Source organism: Zonotrichia albicollis, chromosome 10, assembly GCF_047830755.1.
Source record: "Zonotrichia albicollis isolate bZonAlb1 chromosome 10, bZonAlb1.hap1, whole genome shotgun sequence".
NCBI lineage: Eukaryota > Metazoa > Chordata > Aves > Passeriformes > Passerellidae > Zonotrichia > Zonotrichia albicollis.
The window spans coordinates 17,302,637-17,318,545 of NC_133828.1; the positions used below are offsets into that span (position 1 = coordinate 17,302,637).

The following is a 15,909-nucleotide window of genomic DNA, read 5'->3' on the forward strand; positions in this document are numbered from 1 at the left end:
TCTAACTAAGAATATTTGCATTTCTGGGACTTCCACTGTGCTCTCTGCAGCAGTGAGAAGTAGCTTTTGTACACAAAAACTGGCACCAGAAGAAAGAGATGGTTTATAACTCTGTGGTCAAATCATACATTTGCTTGACCTTTTCTATGATGTACATGCGGATTACTCACCATGACAAATATTTACCAAGTAATATGGGAAATACAATAAGTAAAATTTCTGATACAATGGGAAAGTCATTAAAAACCAGAAAATGGAGAGGAAGTTCAGCCCTTTTGTCTGTGGTGCCTTCAGGTCCCCTGCACAGCACTACAGCTGAACTACAATCTACAGGATACCCACCAGCACTTGGCAGAAGAGGGACACCTCTCAGCAGGACGGATGAATTCATGCTCCTGAGCCACAGACAGCATGATTCTTTCAAGAGGGATGAAAACTAAACCTCTCCCCAGGAGCAGAACTTGCAGAGATAGATGGATTTCAGTGGCATGTTTCACTTTACACTTGAAATTGCACCACATCCCTCAAGCCTTTGGAGGTCCTGCCCTCTTCCCTATATTCCTTTCACCCTTATCCATTGTCAAGAGAAGATTCAATTATTATTTTAAAGTTATCTTTTTCATGTAAGTCACTGTGTTTCCATGTTTCTCCTAGCGTCCAGAGAGCTCCTGGCTATGCTATTGTGACATTCAGTGATAAATAGCATCAGGATTACCTCCACTAGAACTTTCTATATAAACATACAGGACTTGAACAATATTCCATTCAAAAAGCAAAAAAAAAAAATTTACTTAAACCCTCAAACATAAATCTCAAGAAAAGGACAAGATGTACTTGGTAGTTGCTGACTGTACAAACTAGACAGGCAAGTTTTCTCTTCCCTCCTGTCTCCGAAGGAATGTGCTTACCCTCCTTATGCTGGCATCACAGAATACAGAATATCCTGTGTTGGAAGGGACTCAACTAAGATCCAAGCCCAGCTCCTTGTTCTGAACAGAACAGCCCCAAAAATCCACCATTTGCTCAAGAATGTTCAAATGCTCTGTGAGCTCTGGCAAGGTTGGGACCCTGAGCACTTCCCTGGGGTGCCTGTTGCAGTGCCCAACCACCCTATGGTGCATACTAATATCCAGGCTTAACCTTCCTGAGACAACTCCAGGCCATTCCCTCAGTCCTGTCATTGGTCACCTCCAGGCCATTCCCTCAGTCCTGTCATTGGTCACCTCCAGACCATTCCCTCAGTCCTGTCATTGGTCACCTCCAGGCCATTCCCTTGGGTCCTGTCACTAGCCACTACAGAGAAGAGCTCAGTGCCTGCCCCTCTGCTTTCCCTGGTGAGGAAACTGGGATAAAAGAGAGTTGTAAAAAGCACACACTTAGCAAAACCACTGCACTCCTCCTAACCTGGCTTCAGTGAGCCACGCTGTGCTGTAAATTCGCAGATATATTCTCTTTGTCTCTTGCTAACCAAGTTTCACTGCTGGTGGCCAGATGGATGATGCCCAGAATTCATGAGATGTGGAGCCTGGCAGATTCCTGCTCTGGAATCTGGGTACCTGACCATGTCAGTCTGCAGCCTTGCCAACGATCAGCTAAGCAGTTTGACAAAGTAAAGGCCAACACCAGATCACCAGAAGGTGACTGATCACAAAGACCGTGCATCATGTGCCAAGGTGTGGTGCTAAGACAGTAGGGGGAGGAATGGTCACAGCAGCTGAGAGTAAGGAGGAGCCTGTGAATGGGATTGTCTCTAGGACAAAAACACTCAGCACGTTGTTTAACGCTAACCAGATGAAAATGCCTCACCCTCTGCCTTCAGAACTGAGTAGTTAGATTAGACACTAGAAAACTGCATAGATTTTCTGATGGGATGCTACTCTGCAGCCTCTATCATTTAGTTCTCAATTTCTTTCCAAGAGTTATGGGTCAATGGCTGGAGTCAAATATAACCACTTCCTCATGCTTATGGTAATTACTAACTCCCACTTCATCACAGTGCCTTTTATCTGAAGTATCCCAAAGCATTTTACAAATTCAGCAACACATCAATGTTGGACCTGATCCAAAGCGCATTAGGGTTAATGAAGTTAATATACAATGTATTATATGCATGTAAACATTTCATAAATTGCTTGCAATAGCATAATTACAGTTGAGGCCATCCAAACAGCCTTAACTGTGCCCTATAGTGATGGAAACAATAAAAAAGAACAACTGGATGAGTCTTCCAGAGACAAGTTGCATTTTTTTGCAGCTAATTCAAACTGAGACCATATTTGAATACTTAAATAATAATTAATGCCTACTATTGGCAAAGGACTGGGTTTAGGTTATGTGTGCCACTTAGCTGAACATTCTCATTCTTGAGATTTTTACAGTTTAACTATCAGACTGAATTTCCTAGATTGAATGCAATTTATCAGATAAACTTCGAAAGAAATTATTAGGGTAGAAGAGATGACAACACTAGCTCAATTTTAACACCATATTTCTCTAACTAGTGATCAAAATGAGCCTAGGCACATCAGTGTGCCATCCTGACACCTTCCAGAACACTTGCTAAAGCATACTGCCCCAGGGAGTCTTTAAATTGCAGGTGTACTAGGAAAAATATCATCCTTTACTTCACACCTTTTTTAATGCTCTTTCCTTAAGTAGCCTCAAATGCCCACAGTTTGAAATAAGACACAAGCTGGATGGACACTTCGCCCCACCTAGTGCAGCAACAGTGCTGGGAATATCACATTTTAAAACAAACACTCTGGGCTTCACACTAAAGCTTTTAAAGTGTTCAAGCCAGCAAACCTATGGATCCATTTCAGTCATCCTTACATCTTCACATACCCTAACAAAGATCCACATCGAAATACCTCACATCTACCCTACAGCTGGGCTGGTGTTTTAAATGTGGACACTGATATTTTAAGTGTATTACTGTAAATAGTAATTGCAATTTGAAGCTTGAATAGTTTGAAGTGCATCATTATGAGCAGTTATCTGCTATTTGGAATTTGCCTCCCTGTCTCAGTGACATTGTTGGACTTCTGCTGTGTAAATGACCTACCAAATATTGTCCAGCCTGGACTTGTGTTTACCTCAGCCCTAGAAGGAAGAGAAGATTGAGAAGAACTTAAAGAGCTGAGGGATAAATGACATTTAACAAACCAAAGCACTCCCTTAAGTCTGTTCTGGGAGACAAAGGGACAGCACTTTAGAACACTGTGTTATGATCAGTGCAGGAGTCATTCCCCACACTCGCTATCTGCTCCTAAAGTGCTTCCACTAGAACAACACAATTCCCATCTTTCTTCCCAGTAATTCACTCAGAGTGTGCCTCAATTCACATGGGAGGGATTACAGGGAAATTGCAGTGCTTGTGAGGTTGGGTTGGCAGCCTTGGACGCCAGTGCAGACAGGATTCAGCAGAGACTCTCAAAACAGGTATAAAACAATGCAAGCAGATGTCATTTCCTCTACAGAAAGAGCTCAGCTCGGGAAAAGCTTTCCTTCTGCCTTGGATCAGGCTCCCCAGGGACAGCACAGCTTTTCTGCCAACTGAAGCACAAACTGATGCTGTCTAACCCAGCGTGCTTTCTGTGATAACTAGACTTGGAGCATCTACACTCCACAGTGACAAGTGCCATCAGCAGCAGCAACCTTCAGCCTCTAGATGTCTGTTCTGAAGATACAGAATGCTACCTTTTTACAGAACAATATATTAAAACCTTTTGTTTGTCTGGAAAACATCACAGCTCTTTAGTTTAGAATGGAAGATATTTTTGCAACAAAACTCTCTTCTGTGTCAAAGCAGAAAGTTTGTACAAAACCTTTTCTGTTCAGATTTGCATTGATTTAATAACTGTATGTTGTCCCATCACTTTCTAACATTTTTAAAGTAACAACCTAGGCCAGCTTAATAAAAACGATGAAAAATTACCTTAACTTCAAATGCTGCAGATGTTTGTAAAAACTGTGAAGGTGAAAGGGATAATAGAAGCCTTTTCACCATGAAGACAGAGAAGGGGAACCCAGACAGGCTGTGCAGTTTCCACACTTGAAAGTTTTCAAGGTCTGCCTGGTTAATGCCCTGAGCAGCCTTGTTTCACATCTAACACTGCTTGGAGGAGGTTGGAGTAGGGGTCCCTTTGAACCTGAATTATCCCACGATCCTGTGGAAGTAATTGTCTGACATAAATACAAGACAAAATAACTTCAAAGTTAGTATGGGATTATCAAAGTATTTGATAACAAGTACATTTGAGTTGGAAAAAATCTTCCTCTGCTTTTCAAGTGCAGAAGGCCAAAGACCTGACCAGTAAGGGCAAAAATAATGATACAAGCTAGCCTCTTACCATGGGATTATCTCAACTCAGATGTCTACAACATAATTAAAGATCTTTATAATGGACACATTAATGAACTACACAATTCCTTTCTAAATCTAGAGACTTAACAGTTGTACAGCTTCTAGCAGATATAGGCACCATCAGCAAACCAGATTTGAGTGAGTGGGGTGCTGAAGGGATCAGGTTTGGTGCAGTTAAATAACGAGGCACATATAGCTGGAAACACTTGTGAAAGTGCTGAGGGCACAAAGATTATTTCAGCAGTAAGATGAAAAAGTGAGTAGGTAAACTGGTGACAGTGCAGTGCCCTGATAAACTGGCAATAATCTGAGAATATGTTTAACACAACCATATGGAAAAAAAATTACCCTGGATGGAACTGTGAAATGAATTAGAGAGTGTTTAAGGATCACAGTTAAGTTGTTCAAGAGGAGCTCTTGGCTGACATTAAATTAGTGGGGCTAAAGTCACCTTGAGTTGCACACCAAGGGAAATGTATTTCTAAATATTGCATTCCAATTTAGGAACCCCTACTTCAGGAATATGGAAATAACAGTAAGTCATAAAAGTAAGTGACCAAAAAAAAAAAAAAAAAGAAAAAAATGACTGTGTGATTTTAACTACATTGCCCAGTTATTTAATTAATTCATGTAAATTTTAGTGGTAACATTTTAGAATTTTTATTCTAAAATAAAAATTTACTGTTTACTGTCCATAAATGCCACAAATAAAGAGCTCTCAAAGCATACCACAGAGGAAGGGTTTTCCAGCCATGTAGACAAAGAAGTAACAGGAGGCAGTGACTGGCCTTACATCAGCTTCAATTCCCAGAAACCCCATTACAACAAAAACCTCCAACTCCCTCGAACACTCTAAAACCAGACACATAAAACAGAGGCTGTCACTTTGCACTGATGCTCATTCAAAAATAATTTTGTAAGAGGCACCTGGTGCAATTCTGAATGCAGATACCACAGGTGTGCATGTTTAGAGCTCACCACAGTCGCACACCCACCATGCCAAGAACCAGCAACTCTCAAACATAAGGGATCCCTATTAGTAGTCTTCAACTGGCAGCCGAACTCTGCTTTACCTTCCTCTATTTGTGATTCTAAACATTTAAAATATTCAGAAGCTATAACCTCATTTGAACATTTCCACTCTTACTTCAATGGGGCTGTGACATACAGCACATAGGATATAAGTGTTAGGAGCAGGCATTTAATTGACTCTGCCAAAGGCAGGAAAAATTTGGATTGCCTTGAATAGCTGGCATTGTGAGTGTGCACAAACCTGAAAGAGCATAATTAAGATGAACATTGGCCTGTTAAGTCTTTTCTTAAATGGTGCTAGTCATGGAGGGGAAAAAAAGAACCGCAGAATAAAAAAGTGATTAGAAGCATTAAATCTGGTCACTTGGCTCAAATCCCACCCTGAGTCACAGTCTAGTAGGAAATACAGACACTTGATCTCTTCTTCCTCCCCTGTCCTTTCCTTTCCCAGTGAACTAAGTGTTATGCCACCCTCTGTCACCCTTCCTGTTGTGCCACTTTTCTGCAGACCTGCTTTTTCTACTCCAGTTATGTCACTATCTGCATTTTAGACCACATTATCATGACCACCCCAAAAATTTCTATTCAACAAGGGTGGGATACTTTGCATAAGCATTTTGAGCAGATGATTTTATAGCCACCTTCCTTGCTGCATTACAGCTTCCCAAAGCTCAGGAACGTGTTTCCATTTTTCAACTAATTAGAGCCATCAGATGTAAAAACCATCAGTTTTAGAAAGTGATCTGCAGACTATTTGGTGGAGTTTTTATTTTTTGGGTTGTTTGGGAGTGGTTATATTTTGGGGGGGAGGGTGTTGTTTTAAAATGGAGCTGTTTGTCAGTGTTCCCACTGTAAACTTCTCAAAACCAAACCCCTCCTTTAAGATAAAAAGTGTTAACAATGCAGCCTAGCCAAGATTACAGCTCAAAATATCTATTCAGGTAATAAATTCACCTATTTAACTTTTTCCCAAACCCTCAAGCCTTCAGAGCATTGTTAATCCAAACTTTGTGGTGCATCCTTCCACTTTCAGTGGCACTAGAGACAAAAAAAATTGAAAAATGTAGAAAAATTTAACATTGATGTACTGTCCTTGCTAAATGGTCACAGAAATCTCCACAGAACCTGGGGTGTGGGAAATGGGGCTCTGGAGAAGCAACATGATATTTTAGCATTGCAGCTGAGTGAGAGCACTTCTTTGCCAACAGCTGGGTCAAAACAAGGAATTCCCACAAGGAATGGCGTGTCCTAAACCTTACAGTTCTGCCAATTTACACCAGGACCCAAATACAGAGCATTGCAGGGAAGAAACCCTTCCTGGCCACACCACTTGACAGCTGCTTGCAAGGAGTACAAATGTCCTGTATTTGAGGCAGGTGGTGCCACTCCATCTTTGTGGGCAGCGGTGTAACCCGGCCATGCCCTCCCCGGCATGCCAGGGGAGGGAGATCCATCTCACCCTCTCCCAGGTGTCACTCAGGCTGAGCAGTTCAGCAGGTGTTTTTGTTCACATTAAAGGCTCGCAAATGGTGCTGCTAATTGAATTACAAATTAACTCATTATCGGATACAGTAAGTAATTTCTTTAAATTAAGTGGAGATTAATTAGAATAGCTGGGCAGAACAACTGAAGCAAAATGGTCCCACCCCCTCCATCAACAGCTAAACCTGTCAAATTATTCTAATCTGACCAAAATTGATTTGGGATTATCAAGCACATCTGTCAAACTAGCATTAAAATACTTCAAAACTTGAGTGATTCCCCTAATACTAAAAGTTAGGTATTTGACACCTACAACCCTTGAGAATATCCCCATAAATAAGGAGTTATTTAGCTATGTTTCTTGAGAGAATGAGTTCAAACTTTCAGGTGCTTATGAAGGGCACACTTGATAGTTGCTTTAGCAGATTAAAAATCCCAATAAAAAACCCTATTATCCTTTGAAACTTTATTATTTCTGAAATAGTTATTAGTACTAGAGTAATACTCCCTGATAGCTAATAATTGCAGTGAGCTTTCCTCAGGTTGTACAAATACAGTCATGGTCACCAGTGACACTGCAGCTCTCAAGGTTATCCTTCAGAGCACGACACTGTGTCTGTGTGTAGAACAGAACAAGACAATAAAAGTGCTGAAAAAATCCCAAACCCAATATTTTTTGGAACATAACATTCAAATACAGCAATTTTTAAAATCTGTTTCTAAAGGAGGAAAAAATGGTCAAGCATTATAAATCATTATTATCAACTGTAACATCAAGGACACAGCCAATTTAGAAATAATCCATCAACTGATCAAGAATTTTCTTTCCCCTCCCCTATGTATAAGCAGTGCCACATGAAATCACCCAAAGCCTTACAAATAGCATTTCCACCTGCTGAAAAATAATCCATTAAAGTCTTTTCATGTGAGTCACAATAAAGTACAGCATGATAAACTGTATTTTAATTGGAGACTAGGAGAAGGAAATTAATTTCACCAATAACCCTCTGTGATAAGGAGACACAAGAGTAATTTGATGCCAGTTTGGTCTTCTAACTCGAACTTCCCAAGGAAAACTGGGATTCAAAACATCCTCATTTATAATCCCAAAAGGGACTAGGTAGGGTGGGCCTGAGAACCATTTAACAAGCATGTAAAACATTAATTAACACCTCAAAATACCACCTATCCAGAAATGAACAATAGCCCAGAGGACTGGGAGGAACAAAAAAGCAGTAAAAGGCAACAGCCCTGTCCAGAAGGGCTCAATTTTCTTTACAGTGACCAATATAGAGCTCACAAGAGAACAGACGCCATCAAATACTACTGGGAAAAAAAAAATCCAGAATATTCCATGGCAAGTGCTGAGCACCCAAAGCGGTTATTTGGAGAAACTATAGGGAAAGGAAAGCAGGTCAGGATTCTGATAACCCCCAAAGTCTCATGCCAGGCTATGAAATAACTAACTCAAAAGGCAGAAGCTGCAAAAACACTTAAATTACATCTTAGATTAAATAATCATCATGGCAGAACAAATGTGACTGAAGAGTTGTGGTGATAAATGATGACAAACTTTTTCCTTTCCCTTTTAATGCAAACTAAAATGGCATAGAAACGTGAGGACTGTTTTGATGCAGCAACAACTTGGCAAGTCCTCTGTGGCCTCTTTATAATTATGGAACTGGAAACATTTAAGGAAGACATTTGCCATCACTCTGACAAACCTGCTGATTCCCATCCCCACATCTAAATCATGGGTGTGCTACAATGCAGGAGTAGTAAGGATAAAGTAGATGAATTGGAGTCAAACAGGAGTCCTCCCTTCTGGAAAGGAATCAGGGAAGAAGGGGGTTAGAAGAGAGTTAAAAATGCTAACTGTAAGGCAATTAAAATTCTCTGTAAAACTATCTGTGGTACCATATTAGAAAGCAGACCATTTCCACAGCAACTAGAAGAGGTACCATAAATTAACCAAATGACACACTAAAAAGCTTAGACTTAAAATCTGCTAATCCCCTTAGACTCAGCCTCTAACAATTTTGCAACAGGAACTGCAGCTCCTTTTGACAGAAACAGTAAATCATCCCCTCAAGCAGCATATCTTACTGCAAAATAGGTATGTAAGAAACTATATCTGTCCCAGTCGGTTCAGAGCAGTGTTTTAGAGCAGCTTATGATTATATTTTAGAAGAACTTTTTCCCCATTTAAAAATTACACCAGTTTTAAAATTAAATCCAGAGATAAATTGGGCACTTAGAGATATTAGAGGGTTTTTCAGTAGATGTTCTAGACATTTTGCTACCTTTTGTGTTATTCTAGAGGCTAGTTAAGCTCATTGTTTGAAGTCCAAAAGCTTTTGGAAATTGATGTCTAGGGCTAAGCTTAAATCTTTAAACACTTTTCAAAAGCAAGACTCATTCAGAGAGCCAAACAGTCTTAGCAGTCAGCCTTTTCAACAGGGCCTATTTGCAAAGATGGATCTAAAATAGATTACTTTATCTGCCTGTTCCAAAGAAAGTCATTTTCGGAAAGAAATTCTCCAATACATCAGTCTGTTGTATTCACAGAAAGTAGCAGTTTCTAATTTGTCCTTCATACAGCTGCAAGTGCAGTGAAGATCTTAAATTCTTTATCTCAGTGGGGTGAAGGGCAAAGAAGGGAAATGCAGATGTAAAATACTGAACTCATTTATTTGGACAGTGGATGAAGCAACCGTGATACGTTTATTGATTTGCTGCTCCACTAATTAACATAGTGCTTTCAGTCTTCAAGCTTTCATCAAAAGATTGAGCTGTTTAAGACAGTGTTTTCAAAGTCACTTCCCAGAGATGCCACCTTAAACCAGAGCAAAACTTCTGTAATTTCTGGTTTTAATTGGTAACGAACAGGCCAATTCTCTGAAGATTCCAATCCATGTACTCTGATACGCAGGCTTGTGCACAACAATGTGAAAAGCAAGCCAAAACGAAATGTTGCATATTTGTTTCTAAGTAGCAAACACATTGCAGCAGGATACCAGTGTGGAAAACAATTCCCATTATAAACATGGAGACATCCGATCTGCATCCCTCACCAAACATCTCCCTCTCCCTCTAGGATGCATGACTAGCAAGTTAACAAATACTTCCTCAGCAAGTATAAGAGAGGAAGCAAAAAACGGGGTCCCAGAAATTAAAAACATATTTCCATTAAATTCTACCATGCTTAACAAGGCAGCAGCTCTTTAATTTCCTGAGATCTGCTCACTCATAGCCACAACAAACAACTACAGCTTGAACAGCAGGAATGGAGAGACAATGTTCTTCATGGTATTTTCATGTCTCCTGGCATCAAGGAGATGTTTATTAACACAAGCTTTTTTTTTTTTTAATGACCTTTACACAAGCAGCATCTCAGAAGACAGAAGAGGAGTTATTAGGGTCTTTATGAGTCTGAAGTCCAGCTTGTTTTCTTAACTCCTGACTTTTCTCAGCAATTACTTAGAAAATTCTCTTTCATTCAGAATATCAGCACACATCCCTGACCTTTGTTCCTTGCTACATACAGATAATTAACCCACCAAAACAGTACTTTCACACCATGAAAGAAGGAAACAAGACCACTGCCTGGGAATTAATCTACTCCCTGGATGGTAGAACACACAGGCTCAGTTAACAGCCCCAAAAAGGCTTCTAATAATATTGTCTCATTGGCAGCATGAAGTCATGATGGAGGTCTTGCCCTCACAAACACATCTACCGAAACAAGGCTCAGGGCCCTTGCAAAACGTGGAGGGTGAGAACAAAGGCAAAGAGCTTGTTTTTCCCTTCCCCCTGTTTCAAGGAAAGAAAGGGGCAACAAGGGTAATAAATCCACAAGGCTCTGAAGAATGTTAAAATGCCTGTGAAATGGTGTGAAGTCCAGGGATTTCCAAATTTGACACCTGCTTAAAGGATGTGTATCACTGCTCTTAAACAAACAGCCCTGGCACGGGCCCTCAGCTCACTGCTGGATGCAGGGGTGGTCCCCATGTGGAGAACTCTTCCTCTGGCTTCTGTCTCTTCTTTCTTATTTTTGCCACTATTTCTGGCAACTGGGAGAGCTAGAGGACCTGGACATAGAGAGATACTTAAACACTTCAGTGGATACCCACCCAGTACTGCTGTTTGGGTACAAAACTGAGGAGCAAACCCATTCACCCTGGGCTACATGACAATTTGCTTCAAAAGACACTGCAGAAAATAATTAGGAGCCATATGTTTAGGGGTACATATTTTAAATTCCAGGTAAGCATCTTCCACAGAAATGCGGAACTGCTATTCATGCCCAATACAGTTTAAATCAACTATATAAGTTTGGTTTTTTTCTCCCCCCGCCGAATTCTAATCATATTTTCCTTATATTAACAGCAAAATGAAAGCCTTTCCTTGTGTGCCAAGAAGCCCATTTGCAACTAATTAATTCTCAGGGTTTTTATGCTGGTCTTTCTACTTACAGTTTTACAGTTCAAAAGAATAAAATGCAATCTCTTTGATTAAAACAATATGCAGAGCCTTTTCACTGAAAATGATGTTGTGACAAGATGGACTATGAGGGTGTTTAATAAAGTTGCAACCTCAGGTAGCATGAATATTATAAGAAGTGTATCAATATTATAAGAAGAACATGCAGAAAAAGGCATGTGGGAGAAAAAAAATCACAGGGATAAAACAAAATAGTTGTGGCCACACATTGGGATTCTACAAAAATCTCAAATACAGCAATCACGTGGGAACTGGTCAACAAAATGATCACCTCTTCCATTTATGTGTAACTACACTGTAATCAAAAAGAAAATCTTGCAAATCTTATTTGGAAAGAACTAAAGGAATTTCTTTCTCCCTCATCCTGCTGGATATTTCCAAGGAATGGATGGGGGAGGAAGATGCAACTGCTCTTATAACCATCAAGATTTCTTAATAGATCAGCAGCGACAAGTGGATTTCTCCTCTGTCCATTTCACTTTGCAAACAGCAGAGTCCAAACTGGCACAAAAAAAAAAAAAAAAAATCTCCAGACACTTGAGCATTACAGAGCCTGGTCCAGCCTCTGAATGCTCTGCTTTAGGAAGAGATGTCTGCAAGCAGCAGCTTCAGTGTGACACAACTGAAGATCTTGGTGGCTGCAGAGGAGCAGTGTCTCGGTGCTAGCTCAGGAACCAAAGCTTTGCTTGGTCTACCAAGACTTTAGTAAACACACGTGAATTTAGACCCTGGGACAAACTGATTGTGACCCATCTCCACTTTGGATCAACTTTATCCACAAAGTAGCCAACTGTGTCCAAAAGGCCGCTCACCAAAACCTTCAAAGATGCTAGAGGATGAATTGTTCTGCAGGGAGGGAATCTTCTGCCCTGGGTGCCTCAGAGTTGTTTGCCTCAATGACCAAACATCTCACACTGGAACCCACCAGAATTTTTAGGTAAGGGATTTCCTTCCCCTGAAGCACTGCAGGAACGTGATCATGCCTATCCACAGAATACTCACCAAACAGAAGCTGTCCAAAAACCCTGGGCTGTGAAGCAGCTTTAAATTAAACAACTGAAAGAACTTCCTTTTGTTGGGGAATTAGGGAAAAACTCCATCCTACAGTCCCCCAGACACACGTACCTATAGAAGCTGCTAAGAACATTCCCAGCTGCCTAATGCAAAAGGATTTATTTTCCTGGCTAGCAGCACAGCTCTTTTTCAGGCTATGACTGTGTGAAGATGTCAACTATTTGTCTGTCCAGCAGACATGTTCCTCAAGTGTAAACGTACTTGTGGCCATGCCAAAAAGAAAAATTATTTTCCCCCTTCCCAAGTCCTGTTAGTTTTACAGGGCCAAGACAACAGCAGGCAAGGCAGATTTGAGTCCCCTCACACAACAAGGTTTGCTAGGCTGTATTTTGTCACACCTGCACAACAAGCACACTGAAAAGGCAGGTGTAAACAGAAGCTGTAATTTGTCCTGCTGGTGCTGATGCATGGGGAGGCAAAAAACCCAGCTTGAGCCAGAGCCCCAGTTGAATGCACAAGGCTGCCAGGTAGAAAAACAAAAGCATCTTTTCAGTCCCAACCTGCATGTATTTTATATGAAAATCACTAAGGCACAATAAATATGGAACCCCACAAAGAACTTTTTTTTACAGTCAATTTTTCAGAGAAGAGCTGCAATTTCTATAATGAACGCGTATTAAGCCCTTCATAAAAAAGTTAATTAAGAAAATGAGTTTGTTTTTTCTACTCAAAATAAGTATTTTGCTGTTTAAAAATACAGTATGTACAGTAAATATGGTTTGGCAGGAAAGGTTTGTTGCAGAGCTCTACTGATATAGCTAACAGAGTTCTTTTCCAGTGCAACTTATAACAAATTTAGACACTCTATGCATGGAAATAAAATATGAAAAAAAAAAAAAAGCAGCACATGAAATACCACAAGATCATAAAAAAAGCAGAACAGAGATGTGCAGAAATGGCACAAAACCCTTGGGAAAAAGAAAGTTCAGATATTTGCTATTAAAATGGATAACTCAGGTGGATTCTTTCCCCCATCTCACATTGCAGCTAGTTTCAGTAGAAGCAGAGGACCCCACAATTTTTCCACCAGCACTTTGAAAAAAAAAAGTCTTTAAAGAACTGAAGGTTTCCTTTTTCAGTCACATAGATCAAAAGGAAGACTTCTGAAACCACATTCAAACAATTCTGTACCTTACAATTTTCTCTACCTTATCAAAAAAAAAAAGAAATAATGACAGTGCCCTGAAACAGAAGGCAGTAAATAAGGCTATCACAGAGGTGACAAAGAAAATACTGAAGTAGGTTGAGATAAAAATGTGTATGGTTTGACATAGAGACAACCTATATGGAAGAAGAGCTACAGATTAAAAGAGTCTTAGTTGCAAGGAAAGAAACAACAGGAGGAAAAATTCAAAGAAAAAAAAATCTATTTGTATCATTAAGAGAGGAGAAATATAGAGTAAACCTCTAAAGGGAAAAAAATCTTAAGCTTTACAGCAGTACATAGTTAGAAATGAAAGTATAAGTTTTGCCAAAGAGAACAGAAAAAACCCCATCAGGTATCTGGATATTGGTGCCAAGCCAAGAGGAGGAAAGGGAGCCACAGCCCATCATTGAGGCTGCTGGTGACCAGCAGGAGTGGATAACTTCCCAAGGGATGGCTGAGAATCCCCTCACCCTGGGCAGCCAGCACTCCTGCTCTGCAGCACAAGCAATGAGATCCTCAGTGGCAGCTTCAATGGTTGGGACAGTCTCCTTACCAATACCTCATCCCTCAGCTGCAAATTAAACTGATTTCCAGCCTACCCAGCAGCTAAAGATTAGGCTTTTCTCACGTATGGTAATGGGGGAGTGGATTCACCAGGACAGAAGTTTGTTGGCACCAAAATTCTGTTCCCCAAACTATTTTTTTTTCTTTTTATGACCACTTGAGAAAGCAAAATGAGCCAACAGCCAGCAAACACGATAAACTAAGAGTGTGGAAAGACACTTTTCATCACACCCAGAAAATGAGACATCCTCAGCTGTAGCTCAAGGAGCCCCTGTTACTAACACCTTCAGACAGGCACCACAGCAATGACCAAACCCCAGCCTGCTGCTTGAGACCACAGCACACACCATGCTCACAGGAGCACATCACAAAGAACCCTGAAGAGCAGACCAGAGCAAAGCCCTCTGACAGGTCTCCTGAACTGCAGGGCTCACCCTTGACACCACAAGTACCATCTCCTCCAAAAGCCCACCATGCAGGCAGCACACAGATACCCACCAGCCCCTTTTCCCTTGCGTTTATTGTGCGACTCTCCAAAGAAATGAGAGTGAGTGGAGTAGAACCCCAGCTAACACCAGGCAGGGAGAGACACACACACTCCCCCCTAAACTGGAAATATCAGTGTTACTTGTTTTAGCTGTATGATTTCACAAAGCAAAAAGTTTCTTACCTGTTGGCAGGTGGTGAAGAAGGAACTCCTGTTTGCTCTAACTCAATGTCCTTTTTTTCCACAGGAAAGAAACCAAACCTGCCTGCCACTTCCTGGGCCCACCCAGCCCACCTGAGGCTAATTTAGAGTCTTGACCATGGCACAAAGCTACTGGGGCAGGTGGATGCTGGGGGGTTAGCTCCAAAAGGGAACTTGGTAGGCAAAACCCTCATTGCTCATTTCAGAAATAGAGAAGGGGAAATTAATTCCCTCTTAATTTACCTGTTTTCCTTCCCTTACCCTAACTCATTCCTTTCAACTTTATCTCTTAGCCTGCTCTTCTTTTTACATCAAGCATTTATATAGTTTCAATCTCCTAGAGAGGAATAAGCTTACATGAAATCCTAAAGTCACATTTTAGACCTAAGTGAAAAATGCATGCTTTACTCTGGTAAATTAAAGCCCATATGCAGGAATTGTTGGTATCTTACCAACTGTCTTTCACAAAGTATTGGCTGAAATGAACACTTGCTCCTGAGCTAATGGGAAAAGCTTCTCATCAGTGTGCTCTACCTAACGAGTCACAGCAGCTCCTGCTGGACCAGAGCAAGAATCCAACTTGGCCACATCACCAGCCTTGCTCAGTGGCAGGCTTTGGGGAACTACAACACATGAAATACCTTTCCCTATGCAGAGATTGCAATCCTTACCTGTTAGAAGAGCTTGTTCCATGGTGTTGGTCTCACAGAGGTGTTTTAGGATGTTTGTGGGAGCCTTTGGATGCCAGGGCTTCTCCAGATGTGTGTCTATTTGAGTTTTACACATGTTAAGGTCCTAACAGAAATGTCTCTGCCAACAAGATAGTTCTTATGAAAATGTTGAGAGCAAGTCATAAATAATATAAATTTGATTTAAAAAGAAATTACTGTGTTCTGGTCTTTCTGCATGCAGTTGCTTTGTAAGTGCAGGCTGACTGACTCCCCTGCAGAGAAGCACCTGAAGCATCACTGAATTCTTCTCTAGAAAAATTAAAAGAACAGGAAAAACTTGGGCTGATTTCTGAAGCAGCAAGTTCGGTCCACAGATGGAGGT

General features: G+C 40.8%; 1 protein-coding gene across 1 annotated transcript in view; it reads right to left on the reverse strand.

Moving 5' to 3' along the window:
* TMEFF2 (transmembrane protein with EGF like and two follistatin like domains 2) overlaps positions 1 to 15,564 on the reverse strand; it is a 186,817-nt gene extending 171,253 nt beyond the window's left edge. Inside the window, exon 1 of the mRNA XM_074548202.1 lies at positions 15,528 to 15,564. Coding sequence (XP_074404303.1) covers positions 15,528 to 15,549 — 22 coding nt within the window. The 5' untranslated portion in view covers positions 15,550 to 15,564. The remainder of the gene's footprint in view (positions 1 to 15,527) is intronic.
* Between the last annotated feature and the right edge of the window lie 345 nt (positions 15,565 to 15,909).